The 24252-nt window shown below is 34.4% G+C and overlaps 1 protein-coding gene across 1 annotated transcript in view; it reads right to left on the reverse strand.

Annotated features, from left to right (window-relative positions):
* LOC137922118 (pseudouridylate synthase RPUSD2-like) overlaps positions 1-24252 on the reverse strand; it is a 180467-nt gene that overhangs the window by 67892 nt on the left and 88323 nt on the right. Inside the window, exon 2 of the mRNA XM_068764996.1 lies at positions 7571-7905. Within this exon, the coding sequence (XP_068621097.1) occupies positions 7571-7756 (186 nt within the window). The 5' untranslated portion in view covers positions 7757-7905. The remainder of the gene's footprint in view (positions 1-7570; positions 7906-24252) is intronic.

Below are 24252 nucleotides of genomic sequence, written 5' to 3' on the forward strand. Positions count from 1 at the left end.
GAACATCTCTCTTCTATTGTACAAAAATGTTATCGATGTCATTAATTTGGATAAAGGACAGGCAATAATGTCTACAATTGCTTTGGTAGGCAATGATTTATAAATATTAAATCGATAATCTAATCGATTATTGGATGTGGACGTGAACGGTCTAAAGGGGGTTGTATTGCTTGCTCATTAGTTAAACAAAAAGCTTTAAAGTTATTACACCTTTCAAACAAATTTTCGACCAACCTGTTTAAAGTGATCAATCTTAAATATGCCACATTAATTTTTTTATTGATTTACGATAAGCTCAAAGGACAAAGACAACTATAAGTCTAAAAGGACAAAGAGTAAACAATACTTAATTTTAATATACAAACCTTTTGAAATAAGTTTCTCTTAACATATTATCATTACATTATTTATTTAGTTCTGATACTACTGATTTTGACAGTATTCTATTTCCTTTATGGTATTTACTCTTATATCCAATCACCCTGTATTTTTAGGAAAAATTGTACACAAACTGTTTACGCTATCACTTGTTTTAACAGATTGCAAATGTGTATACGTTCGAGCAAATGTTTCTGAATGTACAGGTTTCTATGCCTTATGAATGTTGGCAATAAAGGGAGTGGTTACCGACTTCGGCAAAACGTTTTCACATCCTTTTCCCTGAAGTTGAGACGGCTATGGCTTAATATATAAACCGCATTACCTTTCCGGAAAAAAATTTACGCGTTTTTTCCGCCCAAAAATATATGTAACTAGATTCTTAAATGAAGATTTCATTAATAAATATTAATTATCGATACTAAACCTAAGTAGGGAATAAAATGTTATGGGAATAAGATGATATTTTTTTGGATATGTTCGTAATGGATATGTCTAAAAATTTCAAAATAGCATTTTGAGCCTAATTCTTGTTCAGTTCAAGTAAAACTTGAAAATACGTATGACAAGTCGGCAGAGGTAACTCGCAGCATATGAACGAACACACATATGAGTAGTACTCAAAAATGAATTGCCGAATGTGTTGCTGTATAAAAATTGGACACGGTTCAATTAATTCAATTATTTAATATTTTCTTTAAAACACGAGAAAAATACTTACATTAAATAGTAAATACAATACCTTTCTTGTGCCATACAAAACCATGGAGTAAATACACCTTGTCTTTATATGTAAAGTACTTAATAAATATATAAATAAATTCATCGATTAATCACCATGAAATATAAGATAAGTACATACTTTTTTAATTGCACTACGGCAGGTCAAAGTTAATAAATGTCTATGTAAATGTTATTTTATGAACTCTGGCTAATACCAACGAAATACATATTCATGTTACAACTTCACGTTATGGTAAAAATAGTACTAATTCCGATCGCTGATAATAAGATGCAAATTATACAATACTAACAGAGATAGAAGCGAAGTTTAGTATGCGACATTGATGTGAAATGTGTTTATTTCGTAAGACGTATTAAACATGCGATAAAAACCCAAAGATCGTATCGCCGGGATCTTCGGTGGAAGAAAGACCGTAAATATGGTAAGCATGTCGTAAAACATTCGGACATTTGATAGACGATATTTATACGAAGCTACATTCGTATTTCGAGGATCGTACGCGTGGATGTCGTAAAGTACAGACTGGCAAATGTTTGTACAATCCAATGTAAGAAAAGGTAACGGGTCGTATTCCGTAGGTTACGTGCGATGGGAACGTGAGAGGATTTTATTCGAGAACCCTATTTCAGTCTTATCAGTCGTCATGGCGATGTCTTCATCGGCATGACAACGAAAGCACGCTGATCCACGTTACAGATAAAATACATTCACTTTTGTTTGTTATTACGTAATGTAGGCGACGCTCTTTGATTATAAATAAAAAGTTTCATCTTTGGTTTTTAACGTTTTAAGTAGCAATATAGATTTAACATATTTATTTACATTCCTTTAATAGTACATAAAGTACAAAAAGAACTAAGTGCCGAAGGCATTCTCTACCAGTGAACTATCTTTGTGCAGAAATAAATTTATGGGCGTAGATATACCTAAATTTAATTAAAAATAAAAAAAAAACGTAAGAAATTTTAAAAATCCGTTATAAATATTATTATTAAGTGGTAGTATTAAGTACTACCTACACTAATCTATAAAATAATTAATAATTGAATATAATAATTATTATAAATAAAACATATAATTTATAACGTGGTTTCATTTAATTATTAATAGTTCTACCGTTTCTATACTATGATTGTCTGGAAGAAATTGTCTCGAGTGACGGGACCGCCCATTGTATTTTTTGTTTATAATTATGAAAGTTTTTATGATTTCTAGCGTGTAAATATTGAATTAATTTAAATTAAATTAAATTTAAAATAACGTCTGCGTTCATGACAGCACTAAGAAAGGCATCAACAATACCTGTCACATATGTTTTTGTTTTAAATAGTGCGGTGCTTGTATTTATTCTGTGTTGAAACATTAACTATCCGAAATATGGACTAGAAACTTTTTTATTTTACTGATAATTATACGATCGAACTTAATACTACAGGCGTTAATGATTATCTTTTCAGTCGTAGTACCTTCGCTGTTGGATATAGGCCTCTTCTATAGATATCCAATAAGACCTGTGGGAAGCGGTTTGCATTCGGTGTCTTCCGACAACTATAAAAAACTTGTTTGTGCACCTAAGCTTATGTACATTTTTGTATAAGATATAAAAAAAACATATTCTGAGATAGTGTATCTATATTTCGTATTTTGGTAGTATGTGTTTATAGTGAAACAGTAGAAGATAAGCATTTTTTCTTTAGTTTAAGAGTGGTAATGAGAAAGCTGTAAAAGGAGCATAGATCACTGTTTTATTGTATTTTAAAGCAGAACGTGGGCCGCATGGACCTATTCCCAGCAGTGGAGGTCCTATAGCTAAAATGACGATGATGAAGCGAGTTCCGGATAACAAGCTTCCGTTAGATTTTATAATCGCCTCAAATCGACAATCATTTCCTTCTCCCAAGTTTAATATAATTTCAAGATCACCATCTGAATACAGATTCCGGATAATTAAATATCGTAGCGACATAAATTTCGACAGAGAAAAAATAAGGAATATAATTCGGCGGGGCCCGGCAATAAAGGTGCGCTCGGAACTACAATTCCGGCCTTAATAAAATTTAATGGTCCTATTTTAAATATTATTGGACCTATAATTCTACCGGAGACCTCTGTATAAGTGTTTTGGATCCTTTTAAAATTTCCTTTTAAATTGGAAGGAACAATCTCTTTAATATCGTATTAGTTATGTTTTATTTTGTTATTGAAGAAGTTGCATATATGCCACTACTAAATGAACTCGTTGAGTTTTCATTCCTATTGGTGTGAGTATAATTTTTCATAAGAGGCCTTTTAAATAAGTTACATTGGTCAAGATCAAGTCTTGGAGACGTCCGGCTTGGTTGTCGTGATAAAAAGGTTAAGTAGGTATAGCCTTGTTACCTACAGTGAAGTTGCAGGGAAACTAAATGACCGAAACGCGGTGTACGGTTAGACCGAAGCGGCCTTTGCAAGTGAAATGAGGAACATAGTAATCGTCTTCATTCTCAAAGTCCTAAGCGCTTGACAGAATTGGAACCATTGCACGGTTTTTCTGACAGTTTCGTGTCATCTTTCCATCTCCCAAGCATACTTCTATTCAGAAGCGATCCTCTGAGGGTCTTCACTTAATTCGTCTGCACCCCTATAGGAAATCCCTTATCAAATATATTAAAAATGCCAACCAAATAACACTGAATATTTCAGGACAGCCCAAGTTCATACTTCGTAGAACAGACTGACCAATACAAGAGTTTGAGAGTACAGCAGGGGTAACTAAGATAAATAGAACACTTCAGTCTTTCCCGTAGTGGTAACAAAATTGAAACAGGATATAAAAGAAGTAAAATAATTTTTTAATTACATTTAACAATTTCTTTTAAATTTAAAATTAGTCGCGAAAAAATGTGTTGCTTTACGATACCATTTCAATAACTCCGTGAAGGGCAATTAAAAAAAAACCCTCGCCAATCACTTCTGCTTTAAACAGAGTTTAAGTACCGAACAATCTTTCGCAATTCAAAAGCTGTATCCGAAGTAAATGGGGCGAAAATATAAGAGCTATCGAATTTTCCAAGTGGAAAAATGTTTCACGTCAATGTTATTATTGAATGGCTGCGGAAATTCTATTACTGTTAATTGGGGAGTAATAATGAACGCTCAAATAAAAATAGGCTTATTGTTACGTATATAAAAACAAAGATTATTCTTTGCAATACAATGCAGTCGGCAGAATTTTCGTCGGCATCTTCAGCACGGCATTTCGTTTTCGCGATGTGATGCTCGATTCGTCTACATTTACATAATTTCCATCGGCCATTTAAAGTCTATTTTCCTTATCAATAGCTGAACATGGCATTTCTTGTGATTTTGCAGGCATGAACGATAATTTTCTAACGCCTATGGATTTATCAATGTTTCGTGTAGATTTACGTATACATGTATAATTTAAATAGTGATAGGTATCAGATTCTTTTTCTTATTGAATAATGATGACGTAACATGTTCTTAGATGACATGTGTCAAAGCGAAAATATCATATCACGCCGAAACTCGAGCAAGGTGGAGTACGTCGTCTTTCCAATATCACTCGCTTGCTCCTTATAAAAATAATATATATCTGCGTATCGTGTGACTTGAGATACGAGGGTGGATTGAAAAGTACTCGGCCTAACACAGATCCATTCAATTCTAAAAATCAAATCTACGCACATTATTTAGTTCAGTTCAGACTAGTTCATTGTGTGAAGTTTGAAACGTGTGCGATAATTAGTTGTGATTTTATAAATTTATTAACAAAGTAATCGGACATAATTTCCGCGAATGGAGCAAATCGAGCAGCGTGCCGTCATTAAGTACCTCCATAAGAAGGGGCTATCATCAAAAGCCATCCATGATGACATGGTCAGTACATTAGGCAATTGTGCTCTGTCATATTCATCCGTCAAAAAATGGATAGCAGAATTTAAGCGTGGTAGAGAGAGTGTGAAAGATGAACCCCGCTCTGGAAGGCCTTCGACGTCAACTACTGATGAAAATATTAAAAAAGTACTTGATTTAATAATGGGAGACCGCAGATTAAAAATTAGAGAGATATTTAGTTCAGTTCAGACTAGTTCATTGTGTGAAGTTTGAAACGTGTGCGATAATTAGTTGTGATTTTATAAATTTATTAACAAAGTAATCGGACATAATTTCCGCGAATGGAGCAAATCGAGCAGCGTGCCGTCATTAAGTACCTCCATAAGAAGGGGCTATCATCAAAAGCCATCCATGATGACATGGTCAGTACATTAGGCAATTGTGCTCTGTCATATTCATCCGTCAAAAAATGGATAGCAGAATTTAAGCGTGGTAGAGAGAGTGTGAAAGATGAACCCCGCTCTGGAAGGCCTTCGACGTCAACTACTGATGAAAATATTAAAAAAGTACTTGATTTAATAATGGGAGACCGCAGATTAAAAATTAGAGAGATAGCCGAGATTATAGGTATCTCTTATGAACGAACTCAAAACATCATTGTCAACAAGTTGGGTTTCCACAAGGTGTCTTCGAGGTGGGTTCCGCGACTGCTTTCAGTTGAACAAAAAAGGATGCGATTGACTATTTCACGCGACTGTTTGGAGTTATTTGAAGCCGATGCAGATGATTTTTTGAATCGTTTTGTTACTATGGACGAAACATGGGTTCATTACTGTACACCGGAAACAAAACAACAATCAAAACAGTGGAGAAGACCTAGTTCACCACCCCCTAAAAAGGCTAAGTCGATTTTGTACGCAAATAAGGTGATGGCTTCAGTATTCTGTGACTCGAAAGGTGTGATTATGATTGATTATCTTGAAAGGGGTCAGACTATAAACTGATTACTACTGCACCTTACTACGTCGTTTACGAGAGGAAATAAAAGAAAAACGTCGAGGAATGCTCAGAAGAAAAGTCCTGTTTCATCAAGATAACGCCCGTGTTCACACATCAGTACAGTCAATGGCTGAAATTCACAACTGTGGCTTTGAACTGTTACCGCATCCGCCGTATTCACCTGATCTGGCACCATCAGACTTCTTTCTGTTCCCTAACCTAAAAAAGCACTTGGGAGGTCAAAGATTTTCGACAAACGACGAGGTCAAAGCAGCTGTAGACGCATATTTTGACTCTAAGGAAGAATCATTTTTTTTCAACGGTCTAAATGCTTGGAAGGGGAGGTGGCAAAAGTGTATTGAACTTGATGGTGATTATGTAGAAAAATAAAAATATAACTGATTTAGTATGTGTTTATTTTCTTGGTTAGGCCGAGTACTTTTCAATCCACCCTCGTACCATAGCAGTATTTTCAATAACCTTTGATTCTTATTTATCATAAATAAAGAATCTCATTTTTTCGCGCGTGCGCATATTAATTTCATTTGTCAAAAATATTTAGAACAAATCTCAGTTAACGTATTTGACAATTTATTCATTTATTTATTCATATTATCACCGACAGATGATCATCTACAATCATCACTTGTGAACTTTATAAAAAGAATGACAAGGCAATTTCAGTTGACGCTATATCTAGGATGGTACTCCGTGTACCATAGACTAAATCAATTGTACAAAACAAAACTTTCTAGCAATAGTTTTATCTATTTTGGTAATCTGCCAAGATCATTTTCAGAATTCTGACAGAATGACACTATGATCTCCGCCCACACAGCACAATAGATTTTGACTTATGTCTTACACTTGTCACTGGAACGAATGAACGTAACAGCTACTCGACTCATCAAAGAAATCTTGAATATTTGGTAGAGTCATAGAAAACTTTTTTCTTTTGTATTATTAGTTTTTTTATTAATATATCTATCGTTGCTAAGCATATTGAGTTTCAATTTCTTTTCCGTGTAAAATATACCTATTTATCTTTGTTTTAAATTACATTGTTTTAATATCAAACGTTGCGTAGAGTGTTCACTCATAGGGCACTTTTTGAGGCCGTCAGAAGAGGCTGGATGCGACTGCTTTTCACCGGAGCTAGTGAAAAACAACAGAAAAAGCCTAAAGCTAAAATATTGATGGTAATGATGATCTGTCTATTTACTCGACTGTCTGAATATTCTTGGCAACACGTGTCTTAACTGTAACAAATCAATCGCGTCACACGTTTAAGATATAGAGTTTTTATCACTCTCAATACTAAATAATACTACTCCAGCTTTAAGTAACGATCGTCAATAAACACTCTACACACTACACTCCATATCGATAGAGGCCTTCTGCAAGGTATAAGGCTCCCCAAAAAATTGCCACGATGACAGGTTTTCCGCTGCCCCCATCTAGCAACTATGTGAGTAACTACGAGTCCACCTCTCGCGGGGCCTACTCATTCTATGTAAACATTATCAAGTGGGAAATAAAAATTATACAGTTTGTTGTCGCATTACAATAAGAAATGATTGCGTCGAAGACATATAGTTTTTTTGAACATACCTTTCTCCCGACCTGTGCTTGGTGTGGTAAAGGGGGTGGTGCGATAAGACGCAAAGGGGGCGGTGCAGGGGGTAGCGCTGCTAGCAGGGGGGGCACAAGCGGTACAACGCCACCCATAGGCAGCGCCACCGCGAACTTCTGCATCCCCATTGTCCAGGGGACGAACCACCCCCCACCCGCCTGCATCGCACCCCCGCCGGCACCGTACCACGCCAGCTCGATCAGCTTTCACAGTTCCACATCCAAACAACTCCCGCACTGACACCGTATCACCGATATCACCCCGAGCGCGAGGACATGGGATCCAAACCTATAGTTGCACTTCTGACTAATACCTGTGGACAAATAATTATCGCTTTAGAATTCTGTATAAAAAGTTAGATAATTTTAATATTATAATGTACATATGACTCCTATATCCAGTAGTGGACTAGTTACGGCTGAAATGATGATGATAATTTTCATACATATTTTCAATGATTATTGTGTGTTACAACTCGGTACAAATTAGGTAAGTTTTGCAATATACATTTTTTATAATTTTCTCAATTTAACTCTATCTAGTTTTATGAATTAATTACAAGTAAAGCATAAAAATTTTATAGAATATAATGAGTGTATAGAATCTTTAACAATGATTATTTCACTGTATCATACAACATGATATATTTCACATTTCCTAGTCAGAACTGAAAATAATTTAACAATGTGTTTTTTCCCATTTACATCTTATATTAATTGTTTAATTTAAACACAACTGAAATAAATAAATCCATGTATCATCAATATTAGATAGGTCATATGGTTTTAAATTATTTTTTAAATAAAAGTAGGCACTTCTCACTCATCACCAACGAATCCTTCACTACGTTCACCATAACCAAAACGGTATGACAATTTCGATATAATACCTAGTTTATCGCGTAGAAATATATACCGGCAGTCAAACGCCGGTGATGAAAACATTGGGAAATAAAGACGTATTTAATAAAAATGTTACATTGTAAGAAATATGGCGACGTAAACAAAGCGATGTATGAACAGAATATAAATAATAGTAATAGAGTAAAAGATATTGCGAAAGAAGAAAGAATACAAGATATGGATGGATAAAAAAATAAAGAACATACTGGAAAAAAAAATGTTTCGTAACCCAAAACCCTGTCATAGATTAAGTGGGAGTGGAGGCCTTTAAAAAGAGGTCTATAAAAAATTTAATTATTGGAATCAAGGGAATGTATAAATTCATGTTCTACGATAGAATCAAGGCTTACAAGAGAAGGTTCGACCTTCAATGATAAAGAAGACGAAGGTTAAGATGATATATCAATCAGCAACTTACTGCATCTGTCATTTCAGACGATAGAAGCTGTCATCGATCGACATAAGCATAATACGTATCTAGTTCGCGCTATTTAATAGACGGAAAATAAACGAGCAGATATAACAGCGCATATAAATAGGTCGACGAAGGACATTTCCCGGGATCTAGGTGAAATATCTTCGAATAGATCAAAGTAGTTATTTAATGGAACGGATAAGTGAAAGAAAACGCCGAGCGGAGTTATTTTGTTCGCGTGACAGTCCGGCCAGGGGCGTGAAATTGGAGCTGGCTTTAATTAGCGAGGTCCCCGCGCCAGTGCTTTGTTTCCTACGTCAGTCAATTTGACGGCAATAGATGCTTATAGAGCGTAGCGTAACATGTTTTGGAACAAAATAAAAATAATTTGAATTAAAAATAGAAAGCAATTTTCTTTACTCAAAGCATCAATTGCTGGCTTATGTAACAATACATGTTTACAAAGTTGAACCGTTCAATATTTTTTTTTATGCTTTACAGGCGAACATTTGACCCGTCTACGATGCTACATGCTTGCTTAAAAGAAACCTATTCACTCTTATTTTTAAGACTCCTACGTTATAATTGTCTGGAAACAATGACTCCCGTTGCTTGTTCCACTCCTTGGCTGTTCGCAAAAGGTGGAAGGAATTTCAACCGTGTACAGATATCACATATCCGTACGTCTTGTTGTCCGACGGAAGAAAAGAGATGAGGGAATGATTTGGTGTAATTACAAGTCATTAATTTTTTTTTTAGTAATAATATTAACTTTGAAATAGCAACAGTTGTTGTCAGCTTCTATTTGACATTTGCTGTCATACTATCTTCCATTATTTTGCGCGGTGATTTTTTAAAATCCTAAACTAAACTAAACCTAAACTTTAAATGTTTAATAAGCTATTTTATTTTAATATCAATAGGTTTCCATATGTTTTTTTTATGTTTCTGTATATTAAAAAAAAAACGAATAAAAGAGATTTATTTAAGCAAACTTAAAGGAAAAAAATTAATGACTATAAATACATCTAGTTTAGTCAATATTGTTTTAATAGATTGGCCTTCTAGGTTCATACTCTCTGTTCTCTGAATATACTAATACTACGTAAACTTTAGTATCGTGAAACGTGAAACCAAAATAATTACTTTTTTTAATTTAAATAAAATCTCTTCTACGATAATTTTAGAATTGAGTGTATAAAATGTGTCCTTAAAAGTTAATTATAAATAAGAATTTTTTAAAATAAATATTAGTACTAGAATTGATATTCTGTGTGAGTACCATAAAGGCAAATGCGGTCATGTTGGTAAAGAAATAAAACCAACGGAGCGGTGGCAGATGGATTTCAATATGGGCCAATAATAATAATCCTTTGTTGGCAGTGGTATCCATATAGACTCTTCGGGAATTTTCTTCACTCTTTGTTCTCACATAAATTGGTTCTTATGAAAGGAGAATAAACGAACCATGTCACTGAGAATGCACCATGACATATAATTAATAACGCAATGAACATATTCTAAGAAATATGTTTTTAAATTCCAAAATTCATAAATTAATTATTGTTTACTATCTTTCCCTGCAGACTGCCAGAAGTTATTGGTCCTAAATTGGTATACAAAATTATACAACATATTGCAACATATCCTGGAAAAACCGAGGGGTCGAAGACCAGTGGGTAGACCCAGGTATCGCTGGATCGATCGCGTTGAGGCAGACTTGCGCGTATTGAATGTCAACCAATAGCAGACGATGGCGCAAGATAGAGGAAAGTGGAAGTCTCTCGTTTCGGAGGCCAAGGCCCACTTTGGGTCACTGAGCCAGCGTAGTAAGTATTGCAGAGTGATCAATTTATACAGTGTTTTTTTTTTAAATGACCCTCCATACACACACGTTGCAACTCGGGTAAAATATTTTTTTGCATTTTATTTCACTTTGTCCTTTTACCCTTTACAATCTCTTAAATTACAATTTCTGTTGATAATAATCTTTTTCTTTCTTTAAATCTAAATCGTCTCCCGCGCATCACCTTCCTTTCTACATCTTCGTTACTAGAACACAGTTTTTTTCCTATGTTATCACAATTTTTACTCAATTTTTCGATTTTATTAACATTTCATTTTTTGTTGTAACATTTATTTCAAGTTTTATTTCTTTACATTTATATCTATTTTAATGTTTTGTCCTTACAAAATAGCTAAATATTCACCACTTTACAGCTTTTACAACATCCCTGTGTAATAAATAAACAACTGGGAATATGTATATCAGAAGCTTTAACTGGATGATGTGTTAGTTGTTCTTGAGTAGTCTGTGCCCACTGTTAAAAGTGGAAGAAGTCTAGACAATTTAATAATAAACAAAAAATAATACACAAAATACAAAAACACATGCGAGCGAGCTGAAGTGTATTGTATACACAAGTCGTTAACGTTTCTTGTTTGTTTCGAAGCAAAACTCCGAAGACCCGATTGTAGATAGAGCCTATTTGCATTACTAATTCGAAATTCGAATCCTCGAACGCGCCACTCCATTGTCGGCAGCCGCTATGGCCCGTGTATTCAAATGACACCTAATATTGTTCCAAAGGGACCTCAGCTATTGTGTTGAATGTGAAGAAGTGAAAGGATTTTTAATAATAATAACAAAAAGTCCCTTTACTAATATGGTTTTTGATTTAAAAAATTATAAAGAATTAATTTGTAGTATGAAAAATATTATTAAGTGCGAGAGTAATCTTTGTTGTCTAAATTGAAAATTTTACCAAAGAAGTGTATTTTATTGAAGTGTATTTTTTTCACAGATAAGTTCGTTTACAAGGTTTATTTATTTATATAATAATATTTATTGTACATGCTAGAAAACATATTAATAGTTTTAAAATAATAAGCAAAAATACAATGGGTGGCCTTATCACACGAGGCAATCTCATACAGACAACCATAGTATGGAAACAGTTGCTTTTGCTTTTTCTCTGATGATGTTAGTGCTGTTAGTCCTAAGGCTTTTATAGCTTCGTCGGTACTGAGTTCACGGAGCGGAAGAGTCGGTGAACTAGATGATGGAACAGTGGAAATATAAATAATGGGTAGTCAACGCGTACAAGACATACATATGTACAAATATACATTTGTATAAAAATATATATAATTATAATAAATAAGGTGTAATACATTTTATCAATATAATACGATAATAAATAAAATATCAAACTGACTCGGATCGCACTGGCCACGGAAACAATACAAAAACAGAGAAATTAAAAGCATTGAATTAATGGATAAATGAGCATAGGTCTAGTAAATATTACTTAACTATCTTCCTAAAAATAGGCAGTGATTTAGAAAGTGTAGTAGTAGTAGTAAAGCGGTAAATCGTTCCACAATCGGACAGCCTGTGTGGTAAAACATTTGGCCATAAACGAAGAAAAATGCGCCGGTATTTTTAATTCCGAATTCTCGGATGATCTCAAAAAGCTTCCATGTATATCATGAAGAAATTGAAACTTTGGTTTGAAATAAGTGGGAGTGAGCGGTTTAGTGCTCGATAGAAAAATAACTTGTGGGGCTCCTATACATCGACTTTTAATTATTAGTTTATTTAGTTACTTAGCTTTTAGTAGGCGTGATTGCATGTATGTTATGATGCCCTTAACGATATACACAAAACTGTGACGTATTTAGGGCATGTACATACGTAGGGCAGCGGTAACCGTAGCGACCTTTGGGGGAGGTCTATGCCTTGCAGTAGGCGTCCATAGGCTGAAAAAAAGAAGAATGCTCGCGGTACTCGGCACCGTCGGACTCACAATCGAGTGTAGCCAAGTACCGGGTCACTTTCACTTTCTTTAGCGGTACAAGTTCTATAGCGACAGACAGTAAAAATAATTAATTTTAATACGTAGTAATCTAAATTTCGAAAACGCTTTTTTTGTTAACGGAGAGCAGATAAGCTAGACATTTACCGATTTTAAAACTTTCGAACATTTATTCAAGCACCCTGTGATAGTGTATCACATATAGAAACTATAAACAAATCATGTTCATACTATTAACACGTGTTCATTATTAAATTTCAAAACCGTGAATTAGGCAACCAGTATCACAAATACAGACGTAATATCGTAGACGAGGCATGATTAAAGAGATATACATATTTTTTGTTTCACAATTCGTAAAAGGAACGCGAGATGACACAACAAATATGGAAGTTGCTGCGTCACTTCTAATAACTTAGCTAGTGTCGCGGTGCTTCGGTTCTTTTACTGTTCCCTCTCAGACGGAATAAAACTCATGTATACAGAATGATACGAGAATTAGACGTATGAAAAAACGTAATAACTTTGAACACGATATCTATATACCTGAATTATGATTACGTGTATACTTTATTACAAATATATTATTATATTTATGTGTAAAGAGTATAGATATTTAAATTCAAAATACTTTTATACAGGTAGGCTTTTATACGCGCTTAATAATCGTATATTATTTAAATCTTTTGAGAAGTGCCGGCCAGAAACTTAACAATGTTATATTACTTTGATATTAAAAAAATAGAAGAGACAAATAAAAATATACATAAACAGACAAAATACTAGTTCGATTCCATCTCTTTAAAAACTTCTTTTTAGAAATAATTGGTTTGTCGTAAACCTATTAAAAAACTATATCAGACGGATCAAATTATTTATTGCTTTAGTGTCAGTATAGAACGAGCCTCTGAAGGTTAGATTCTAGAGTGGCCACTACGAACCGGTAGCCGCGGCGAGGGTCGCAATAAGACGATGGATGCGCAAGACTTATCATCGTAGCGATCTTTGTGAGAAGTAGAAGCAACTGGGAGTACTTAAAGTAATATTTCAATTTTGTGCACTTTACGACATTAGTAAGCGAGCAGTGGTAGCCCAGTGGTAGACGACTGAGACTTGCGACGTTAAGTCGTAGGTTCAATTCTCGAGATATGGTGTAATGTAATACACGCTTTGTGCATTAATTCACACTAAGGGATAACGTTGCCGATATCATGCTATACAGCGTAATACTTCTGTCTTTATTCACCAGGAGCTCATAATCAAACAACGTTAAGCCTTCATAAGCGTCTTGAGTGGCTTGAAAAAGAGACACGACAAGAACTCAGTACTGAGAAGAATTAGTGGCACAAAATTCACAAAGGCGTGTAAGGAAGAATTATTCAATAATTATTTATTGCAAACATCTCCAAACTATGTACATTACTTGTTTTGTTACGTATCATAATTCTTGAAGTGTACAACTAGGACAAACTGATAAAGATCATGCAATAACGATCATACAGTATAAGTTTATGTTCAGTTGTAAATAATGTGCTATTAAAATTATTATTAGCGTGGTTTACATTAAGCATATTATACTTCTTTTATTATACAGACATAATCTAGTTAATAACATATTTAATTTATATGGTGCATTATTTATTATTTAATATTGAAAGTGACCAAAGAATACTTGATCACTAAAAAAGCGAATGGACGGATCACCCAAACTCCATGCGCTGGTTCGATCAGCTTCAAATCATGCGCAGTACCTAAGTAGCCGAAACAATATATATCGCCAAAGACCGTTACAAATGACGTCACGTAGTGAAGGACAAACACCTAAAGGAATCATGATCCTCCATAATAAGTGACACGATGCAAGAAGAAGAAAAGACTATGTTTTTATGTGTAAGCAGGGACATTACATACAAGAAGGTTTTCACATTTTTTTTGGTATTTCCACGAGCGTCTTTTTTCTCCTTCTTAAAATCTTTCATTCATTACTCTGTCGTCTTTCTCATTCTCTTTCATACCTTGTTACCTATCATACATCGCCTCTCTTCCTTCGCCTTCCCTCCATAACACTGTAACAATTCAAATTTTTTTTCAAACCTTATTTTAATTTTTTTATATTTATTTAGGTTATACTTTGTATCCATTATTTTATCCTTCTTTACTATACTATTATACATTTATATTTCACAATATTTATCTCTCTTCCATCGGTTTATGTCTTATTTCTTTTTATTACTTTTCTTATAATACCCATCTAGAAAGATTTGGCGTACTCCCTCTGGGATAACTAGCGAGGCGATGTTACATTCCGCTATCCTGTTCTGCAACCGAAACTGGCAATCCCTTCGTTCCGCGCCAAATACGGGACAGCTGGTAATTATGTGCACCGTAGGCTGGTCCACTCTCGGATCACAGTTACACGAAGGACTCTTCTTGAGCTTAAACCTATGAAGGTACTCGGAGAATTTCCTGTGCGCCGTGAATATCTGGACTAGAACCGTGTCAAGCTCAACCTGACGAAGCGCGTGTTAGTAAAGACTATGTTTAAACATCAAACTGCTTGTACTGACGCATTAAAATTAGAGAGCGATTTGAAACTTTCTAGCTACGCTAGATGCCTAGCCATATAGGTAATACATTATAAATCACTAGAAATTATAGTTTAGTTAAGATAACGCAACGATTAAATCGATTTAGATGACGTCACAGTTATAAGTAATAAGTCTATCTCAGACGCCAGACAATGGAAACAGCATGACGTCATCGCGATCATAAAAAACTGGAATTAACACTATTGGTACGATGTAGTTACTAATGAATTCATAATAGGCAACAATGGTTCGGCGTTTCGTACCAAAAAAGTCGTGGCTGTAAAAATTTGGGCCGGACAAAAGCTTCAATAGGCGGTCATAGTTCACTAAATAAATCGATCGGTTGGCAGGACAATAGAGGGGGCCCATCATAGCGCTGTTCAAGGGCCTTGTCATTCGCGTGAACTTTAGAAATCGGTGACTAAAAAACTTGATGTTCCGTAGGCTATTATTTGGCGTTCGTATATAGATCATCTATAACGTTCATATGTGTGATCGTATTAATTAAATTTGTAACTCCGCGTAGCATTATTTGTAATTTATTAAATATTTAACATATATTTACATCAAATATCTATTTAATACTTAATTATCGGAGTATTATATGAGTTACAAATTGGACGATAAATCGGCTAACTAATGTCTGTTATATTAATACCAAATATCATTGATTTAAAAACTAATAAATAACGTATTGATAATATAGTTTGAAAAAGCGTTTTCTAAATTCGGATTACTACTTATTTAAATCAACTATTATTTACCCACTGTCTCTGATGAGTAAGAAGTACAAAGGTACTGTCTGAATTTATTGGCCTGTTGCATTCCAATAGTGTTTCAGAATGATCATTATATACAAGTTAATTGGGGATAGGTGTAAAATCTTTAAAGCTTTTTGCTGTCAAATAAGTTTCGCATTCACTATTTTAACCTTGTATGAAGTGATCAATTTTATTAATTAAGGTTGTTAAATAAGTACTATAAGTTGAAATGCTCTTGAAATTTATTACATAGATATACGTTGGCATAGTAATTTAATGAAACTAAATGCCTGACTTATTTTAAACATATAATTATCTTCGAGCGAACCCATTATGTATTCTTGACAACGATCGATTATCATACAAACGCTGTGGTAACAAAAAAAAATTAAAAAAAAGACGTCATAAAAACATAATAATATATTACGCAAGAAAAGAATTAAAAGGCAATAGAGTACATCGACCTCGGGAGCTGTCAAAATTTATTAAGGAATTATTTCTTTGGTTCCTCGTATCAATCACAATTAAGTTTAAATTCTTATCTGCTGGAGCAATTTGTTGGGCGTTCACCGCTGTTAAATTATTAAATGGTCTACTACATATAATGAACTGTAATAAAGATCGTTATATGTTACTTTTATAGCATTAATTATAACAAATGTAATGTTATTATAAACCGATATAGTTCAATTGATTAACAAGTTGAAGTGATAGTATACAGGTCACTTAGAACGTCAGAACAGATAGCCGCTGACATCTTAAGATTTTAGGAAGGAGACTATGGAGTGGCAAATGTAGGGTCGAACTTCCATCTCTAAGGTGGACAGATGATCATGTTAAAGTCGTCTGTCCACTTTGACGTCCAGAAGACGCTGGATGTAATTCTAAGAGGCCTATGACCAGCAGCGAGTTGAAGCATCAACTGAAATTATTATAAACAGAAACATTAAAATGACGAAAACTACATTGTTAATATTTTTAAAAGACGTCTTTATTGAAAGTGAGGTTTAAAATTAACAAAAACAATCGTTCACTTTAAATTTCTCTATAAATATATACAGCGTATATAGAACAAGTTGTGTATAATTATTTATATTTTGTATATTTTAATATACACTGCATTTCTCCATTGCCTTGACCCTGTCACTGTGTCGATATAATCGAGTAACCTCGGAATCAACAATGCGAATGAAAGCTTAATTTGCCAGAATATAAAATAAAAGAATATCGTACAACGTAACCCAGAATTCCTTGGCGTCGTTCCCATTGGAATTAATTTACGATATTGCCGTTTTTACTTTCCAAAGGGCGTATAAAAACTAATTTGATTTGACTAATTTATATTATTTACTAACGTTATTATTACCATGATAATGTCATTATTTGCATTACTTTACAAGCGTTCGGTAAACTACGTAGTATCTCGTCAAATATCAGTACCTTAACCGTCTGACGCGGTGTAAAAGCGCTGCGCTACTTAGCGTCGAAAACCGCGACAAAGCGCTTTTGCGCTGTAAGTTTCAGTGTCTATGTTGCTTCTTGGAAGTAGTGTAGTGAAGTTAGCAATATTATAAGTCATCTAACAAAAAGACTGTTTCTTTATAATATGAAAAGAATTATTAAAATTGATATATATAAATATGTCCCGCAGTTTTCGTGCGTTCTTGTAAGCATTTCTAAGCAGTTAAATAGTTAAAAGGAAGTTCTGGAACCAATTTATGTTACCAGTTACTTACGGAATAGAAGCGTAGTCTTTCACTTCAGACCTCATTAGTAAGGTAACAGCGCTCAACGAGCCATAGAGAGAGCTATGCTCAGGATTTCTCTAAGACATCTAATCAGGAAAGAGAAGATCTATAGAGCAACGAAATTAACAGGCTTAGCGGATTGGTATCTTAAAATGGTAGAGAATAGGGCAAACAGCTAACAGACCAGATTGCGGTTGGAGCCTTAAGATTCTTAAGCAAAAATGACAGGTTGGCTTGCTCAGTACAACTTTACACTCATAAGTTGAACAGAACTTCGTACGAACGGATGACCTCGTTAAGGACGTCGAAAGACGCTGGAGGCAGGTTGCTTATAACCGTTCCTATTGTAAATATGTGGGCTTATATCGAGTAGTGAACGTCGCACTTCGTATATTTCAGTATTATGATTTCAAAATCATAATACTGAAATATAAGAAGTACCTAAACGTCAAAAGTAATAAATAATCTACACTAAATTAACTTAAAACGTGATAACATTAGGCAATAGAGCAAGTTTACAATAAAAAGACTTTAAACTAACATTAATCAAAATCTTTCGAGCTTTAAATAGTTTTATTAAATTACATTGTACGTGCCCACAGAACACGGATAATATTTTTTGTAATGAAACTGTAACATAAATGTGGAGTCACAATAGAAATAGACCTAAATATAACATTAGGACAACAATGTCGATAAAAGTATATTGTGAGATAACAATTTTGCAAATACCTAGTCGACACCGAAGTCCGTTTCTTTATACGGACAATACAGCCCCTTTTTATCAACATCTGGTGGCCTAAATAATACCACGCGTCTTATAAATACTGTTGTAGCTATTAAGGGGATAAAGTGTATATTCAGGTTCATAATAAACATGTCACAATAGCCAACAGAGTTGTCATCAAAGGTGCCAACACTAAAAACCGATATCTCAATGAATACTCGTCACCGTCCATTTCAGTTTACAACATCATATCTGCCGATGCCACATAAAGTTTTATCTGTTATTGGAAGGAAATTGAATGTCATTGACCAATTTTGATCCTTCGATGTCTGATAGGGCCGTTACAGACCCGGCGGGACTGTCAGCCGGTTTGAAAGCCAGGAAATTTGAATATAAGCCTCCTTTAAGGTTGCGATTATAAAAGAGCGTTGTCGTTTCCGCTAAATTTATCTGCCTCTTCATCCGTCCCATCTTTACTTTGTTCCATCTTTATCATTCCTCGGATGCTTTTAAATGAATTAGGAATATTTTTTGAATGTTGTGATACTTCGAGAAATACAACTGTTTTTAAACATATTAGCGGTATATAGACACTCAAGCGATTTACTAAATTTATGATTTTTTTATATTACAATCGAATCAGGGTAAAAGGAGACGTGAAGATGAAAAAATATAATCGACATAGCCCAGCAAAGAAGCAAGTTGAACACACTGTTCATTGAAGAGGTAGTAAGGAGGAGACGCAGTACGTAGAAAAGGTGGCAGCTGGAGACATGAGATTCTGCAGTAAAGATCATAAACCGGCAAGCGTAACGTGGGGCATTCACCCACGGTTGTCAGTAAACTTGTTAAGATAGAAGACGTGGAATGCAGGTGATACTGAAAATCTCTGTGGGAGTTCTACATCAAGCTCTGGACTTGCTGATTAACTAATTATGCTGATAATAGGTCAACAGTAGACAGATATGTTTTAGTTAAAATGATGTACTATGCCTTGTTTAGATTGGTACTTGAAAGACAAAAGTGCTTAAAGTTAATTTTAAATACGTTTGTAACCATTTAAATTTCAAATGATAATGACCAGTATTTTATTTGCAGTCCACTAAAGTAGGATTATTTGTTAATATATATAATGTTATAACTATTCTATTCTATTGTTTCTGGAGATGTTAATGCTGTCAGCCCTAAGGTTTTTACAGCTTCATCGGTACTGAGTTCACGGAGCGGAAGGGTCCGTGAACTAGATAGGTTATAACTGATTTCTATTTATTAATTACCTTTTAAAAAATATGGGCCTATTACTCCACGCGAAACGATAGCGCGAGGCAATAAACTACTAGCGCCATTGTTCGGAGCCCTTCGAAGTTAGAGCGTTCTGACATATTTGTTATTCAACATATTTTAAGGATTATAAAGGTAAGCAAATCAATTACGAGACAGCTTTACAAGTCGTGGGAAACTATTACAATCATAGGTAATAGCAATGAGTATTCTGAAACGTTTAAATATAATATACGTGTAAACAAGGTTAGTGACGCCACGAATCGAATCGATCGAACATTACGAAATGGGTGCCATTTACTTTTATTACATAACCATATCGTCTCCGATATTTTCATATGATTAAATGGCTTTCGAAATACAACAAATTTAAAAAAAATATATTCTGAGAACAATCTTCACAATCAAAATACTGATGACTGGGTACAAGATTGATTATTAAAATTTAGCAAGTTTTATGTCCAAAACTTTTTTTGTAATCTTATTATGTTTTTAATGTCTCTATGTTTATTCATTGGTCAGAAAGTGGATGCCGCACTATCCGTAATCCCCAATACGGACAGATGTAATTTTATTTAGTTGACCAATTAACTATATACCTATAAAGTTTAAATATCACGTAATCCTAGAATAAATCCCGTATTATAATTTTAAAGTAAACATTTAATATGAATTTGCCGTCATTTAATATGAATTTGCAGGCTTTTTGCATTGCTGTCCCGACTTACTTTATATTATCTAGTATTATTGACATGTCGCTAGAAATAATATGATTGACCAAAGACCCTAGAACCACTTTTTTGTTTTGATGTAAGTCAAATGTTTGACAATTAGGTACTTGTTTTTTTTATTTTACAAGGAGGTGTGTTAAAAGGAAGTTTTGACTGTACTATTCTTTTCGATTTTTTCGTATTTTTTCCCATGAGAACCTTCCTTACGCCTAGAGGAAAATTTAGTAAAAAAATTTCAAAATTGGTCGCTCTATTCTTTGATTTGCGTTTGGCAACACATCATTCCAGTCGTAAAATATCCACTGCTGGACATTGGGCTATCTAATAGTTTTCGATTTATAGGATCGATTGGAAGACACCATAATTCAGCATTGGCTAAATTCTTCGAATCCGAAGCAACAAAGGTAACACAACACAAATGTAAATCATTACAAATACATCTATCAATCGGCATCTGTAGACAGCGAGTTTTTGAGTTGATATTCACAAAAAAGTATGCCTCGAACCGAGCATTTCGTTTCATTTCAAGCTCCAAATAAAATTGCGACTGGAGCGTAATCTTTACGGCCTTATCCAATTTAATCCTTTCCCAAACTCTTCGCGCCGCCGCTATTAAGCTCCGAACACAATGGCCCACGAAAACGTAATAATCAAACAAAAAAAAAATCCGTCGTAAATCGTCAAACGGAGCGAGCGAAGGCATAATGTTTGCAAATTGAGAGCATGTTCGCCCGGCCCTTCGACTTTTTCATCGCAACTTATTTCGTATGCGATAAATTACGACGAGATACTTCTTAGAGGGATATAAATTTAGAGGTTTGACATTTGCTTTTCGGGCATGCGGCCGGTACAAGGCGCGTGCGATACGGCGAATTGCAAGTTGACACACTATGATAAATACGGTCCCATAATTAATCTACGGTCTTATCGCTTACAGAATATCCTAATCCCGTATGGGAATCACGAACACTTTTATATAGAAAATAAATTACTTCAGTGAAATATTAATCTAACTTTTTGGTGTCTCATAATGAAGAGATTTTGTATTTGGAAATGTTGAATTGAAAACTTAATCATTATACTTATTATAAATAACTTATAATTACGCAAGTATTCCAATCATATTTTATACACGAAAAACATAGCTTATACTTAATCGTTGACTGTTACCTGTTACACATTACTATCAGCAGTTTTTACAAGGTCATTGAAAAGAGAAGCATTTAAAATGTTATTTTTTATTTTACGTACTTATTTAGATATACTTTGTACCTTAGTATTACAGTATACATCTGGCTGGGTTTTAACTTTTTAAGTAAATAGATGACTCTCAAAAAAGTTGATAGTTTCCGCCGTTTTTCTATTAGCTATTCTTTATAACAAAAATGATTCGTTTGTTACACAAGTAGAGAAGCCGAAAAAGTATATATCAGTTAAGAATATGAATCGTAAATTTGTAATTCATATTAAGAAATTTAGATCATAAGAACTTAATAATTTAACTTTTGTATTGTTTAGTTTGTAAGACTATAGACATAAATGACGCATATAATAAACTCTAAGCCTGAGTGTTATAATTGAAACTCTAACGATAATTGGTCAGTGAAAAACATTTTCCCTTTAGGTCTATTATATACTGTAATATGAAACTATACCGGAGAAGTTATTTCCGAGAAACCAGCTCCAGTGTACACGAGTCCTAATTGAACGCAACTCGTAGGGACAGCGCTAATGGTATTCTGATTAGATGAACATAAATTTCGATTCGCTTTGATGGAAACAAGCTGTTGTCCGATTCCTTTCTCAGGCGAAAGGGTGCGAGCGATATAAAAACAGTGAATTACGACGCACACAATTTCCGAACTGGGATATTCAAGGCTCGCACGCATTGTCGAATTTTATTCGCACACGGTATGCGGGCCGCGCTGTTAAAATAAATATAATACGGCAAAAGAAAAACGGCGACAGTTTATCGACAGCTATAAAGATTATTGCTGGAAAAAGTCGATCCGGTTTAAAAGCATGCGATTCTAATCGGGGCACAATCGATGCGATTTGAGACTTTAAAACTCTGCAATAGAATACATTATTGGATGCAGTTTAGACTTTATAAACATTATAAAAACCTAAAGGCCGGTAATGAGTATAATCAAAGGAATATGTTGCGTCGTAAATTTAGCGATGACCGATAAGTGCATTAGTATCGATTAAAATAAATTTTTATGACGAATATAGCCGTAGCCAACGTGTTCTCGATATCGTAATAACTCTATTACACATTTATACACGGCAACTATGCACTAACGATATTTTTTGTAATTCAAATAATTCATCAAACAAATCATTACAGAACATAAAATGTTTACAGCTAGACATAGACCTCCCTCATAGATATCTAATAAGAACGAATTCCAACAACTGACATGGTCGTTTGTCTACCTGGAAAAAATTCAAATAGACACCTAGACCTTCGACAGTGGATTTTACAACAATAAAACTTTCAAATAAAGTCCTTTAGAATCACATTGTGTCTCACACGAAGTGAGAAAGTGATCACAAAAAAATGTTGAATCATCATCATCATACGATAAGTATAGGTCAAAGCCTTGCACTGCTCGCATCCAGCAACTTCCTGCAACTCTAAGTCGATGGTCTACATAGTGAAAGACCAACCAATAACGCCGCGTCTACCTGCTCTTGGTCGTCACTCGAGAACCTTCCGGATTCTACGGCCGAAACAACAGTACCTACCTTTTAGGGAGACTGGAAAGTAACGTCGCTTTCTTAAGTCAAAATCCACACGACTACATTCTTAACAAGTTTTATTTTTTATCAACAATATATTCACCTTTGTTATCAGCAATGTTTTGCCATCTAGTAAACAAATTTTTAATACCGGAGCGGTAAAACAAAATAGGTTTTTCTGTAAAATTTGTCGACAGTAACGACATTACTTTCCGATCCTCGTAATATAATAAATAACATTCATAACTAGAATAGTCACAAAGATAGCGATCTGCTGATGTCTGAACGATAAAAAATGTATCTTAAAATAGTTAAAACATTTCAAGTCTCGTTTTTATAAATTGTTAATGTAAAAACGCGACTTAATTAAAACTAGATATTATCGCATCTCCTACAAAGATATCACTACTAAACAGAACATGAAATAATCCGAACGGCATGATCTTATAAAAACGAATTAAAAAACAACTACGACCGCTTCTGAACATTGCGAAAGGCAATAACATAAGCGCAAATACAAACATCGAAGAAACCGCAAACTCGTGAGACCCGTGTCATATTTACACAACAGAAACGGGCTAATTGAAACAAAGAATAATAGGGAATGATTACGCACGAATACGCTCATATGTGGCGGCGTATTCAATTATGTGACAGTGTATTCGTGTACAATGTATTCAATTATCCGCGACACGGGGTTCTGTAATGGGTTGCGATCAACACGTACCAGGGTGACATCACCTGATAAGAGACAGTGGCGTACAAAAGAACTTTTACACAGACTTGCCGTCCATCGCTCATTCGAAGTAATATGATTATAGCAACACGGACTGTGGCGTACGTGCTCCCTTTACGTTTAATTAATGTGGAAACATTTTTACGAAATCATTTTTAAAATATACTCAGACGAAAATCGCTAGTTATAAAATTTAGTACAGTATTTA

The sequence above is a fragment of the Battus philenor genome, unplaced genomic scaffold (genome assembly GCF_028537555.1).
Source record: "Battus philenor isolate CCGP_79_NKW_IND1 unplaced genomic scaffold, ilBatPhil1.0.hap1 SCAF_2, whole genome shotgun sequence".
NCBI lineage: Eukaryota > Metazoa > Arthropoda > Insecta > Lepidoptera > Papilionidae > Battus > Battus philenor.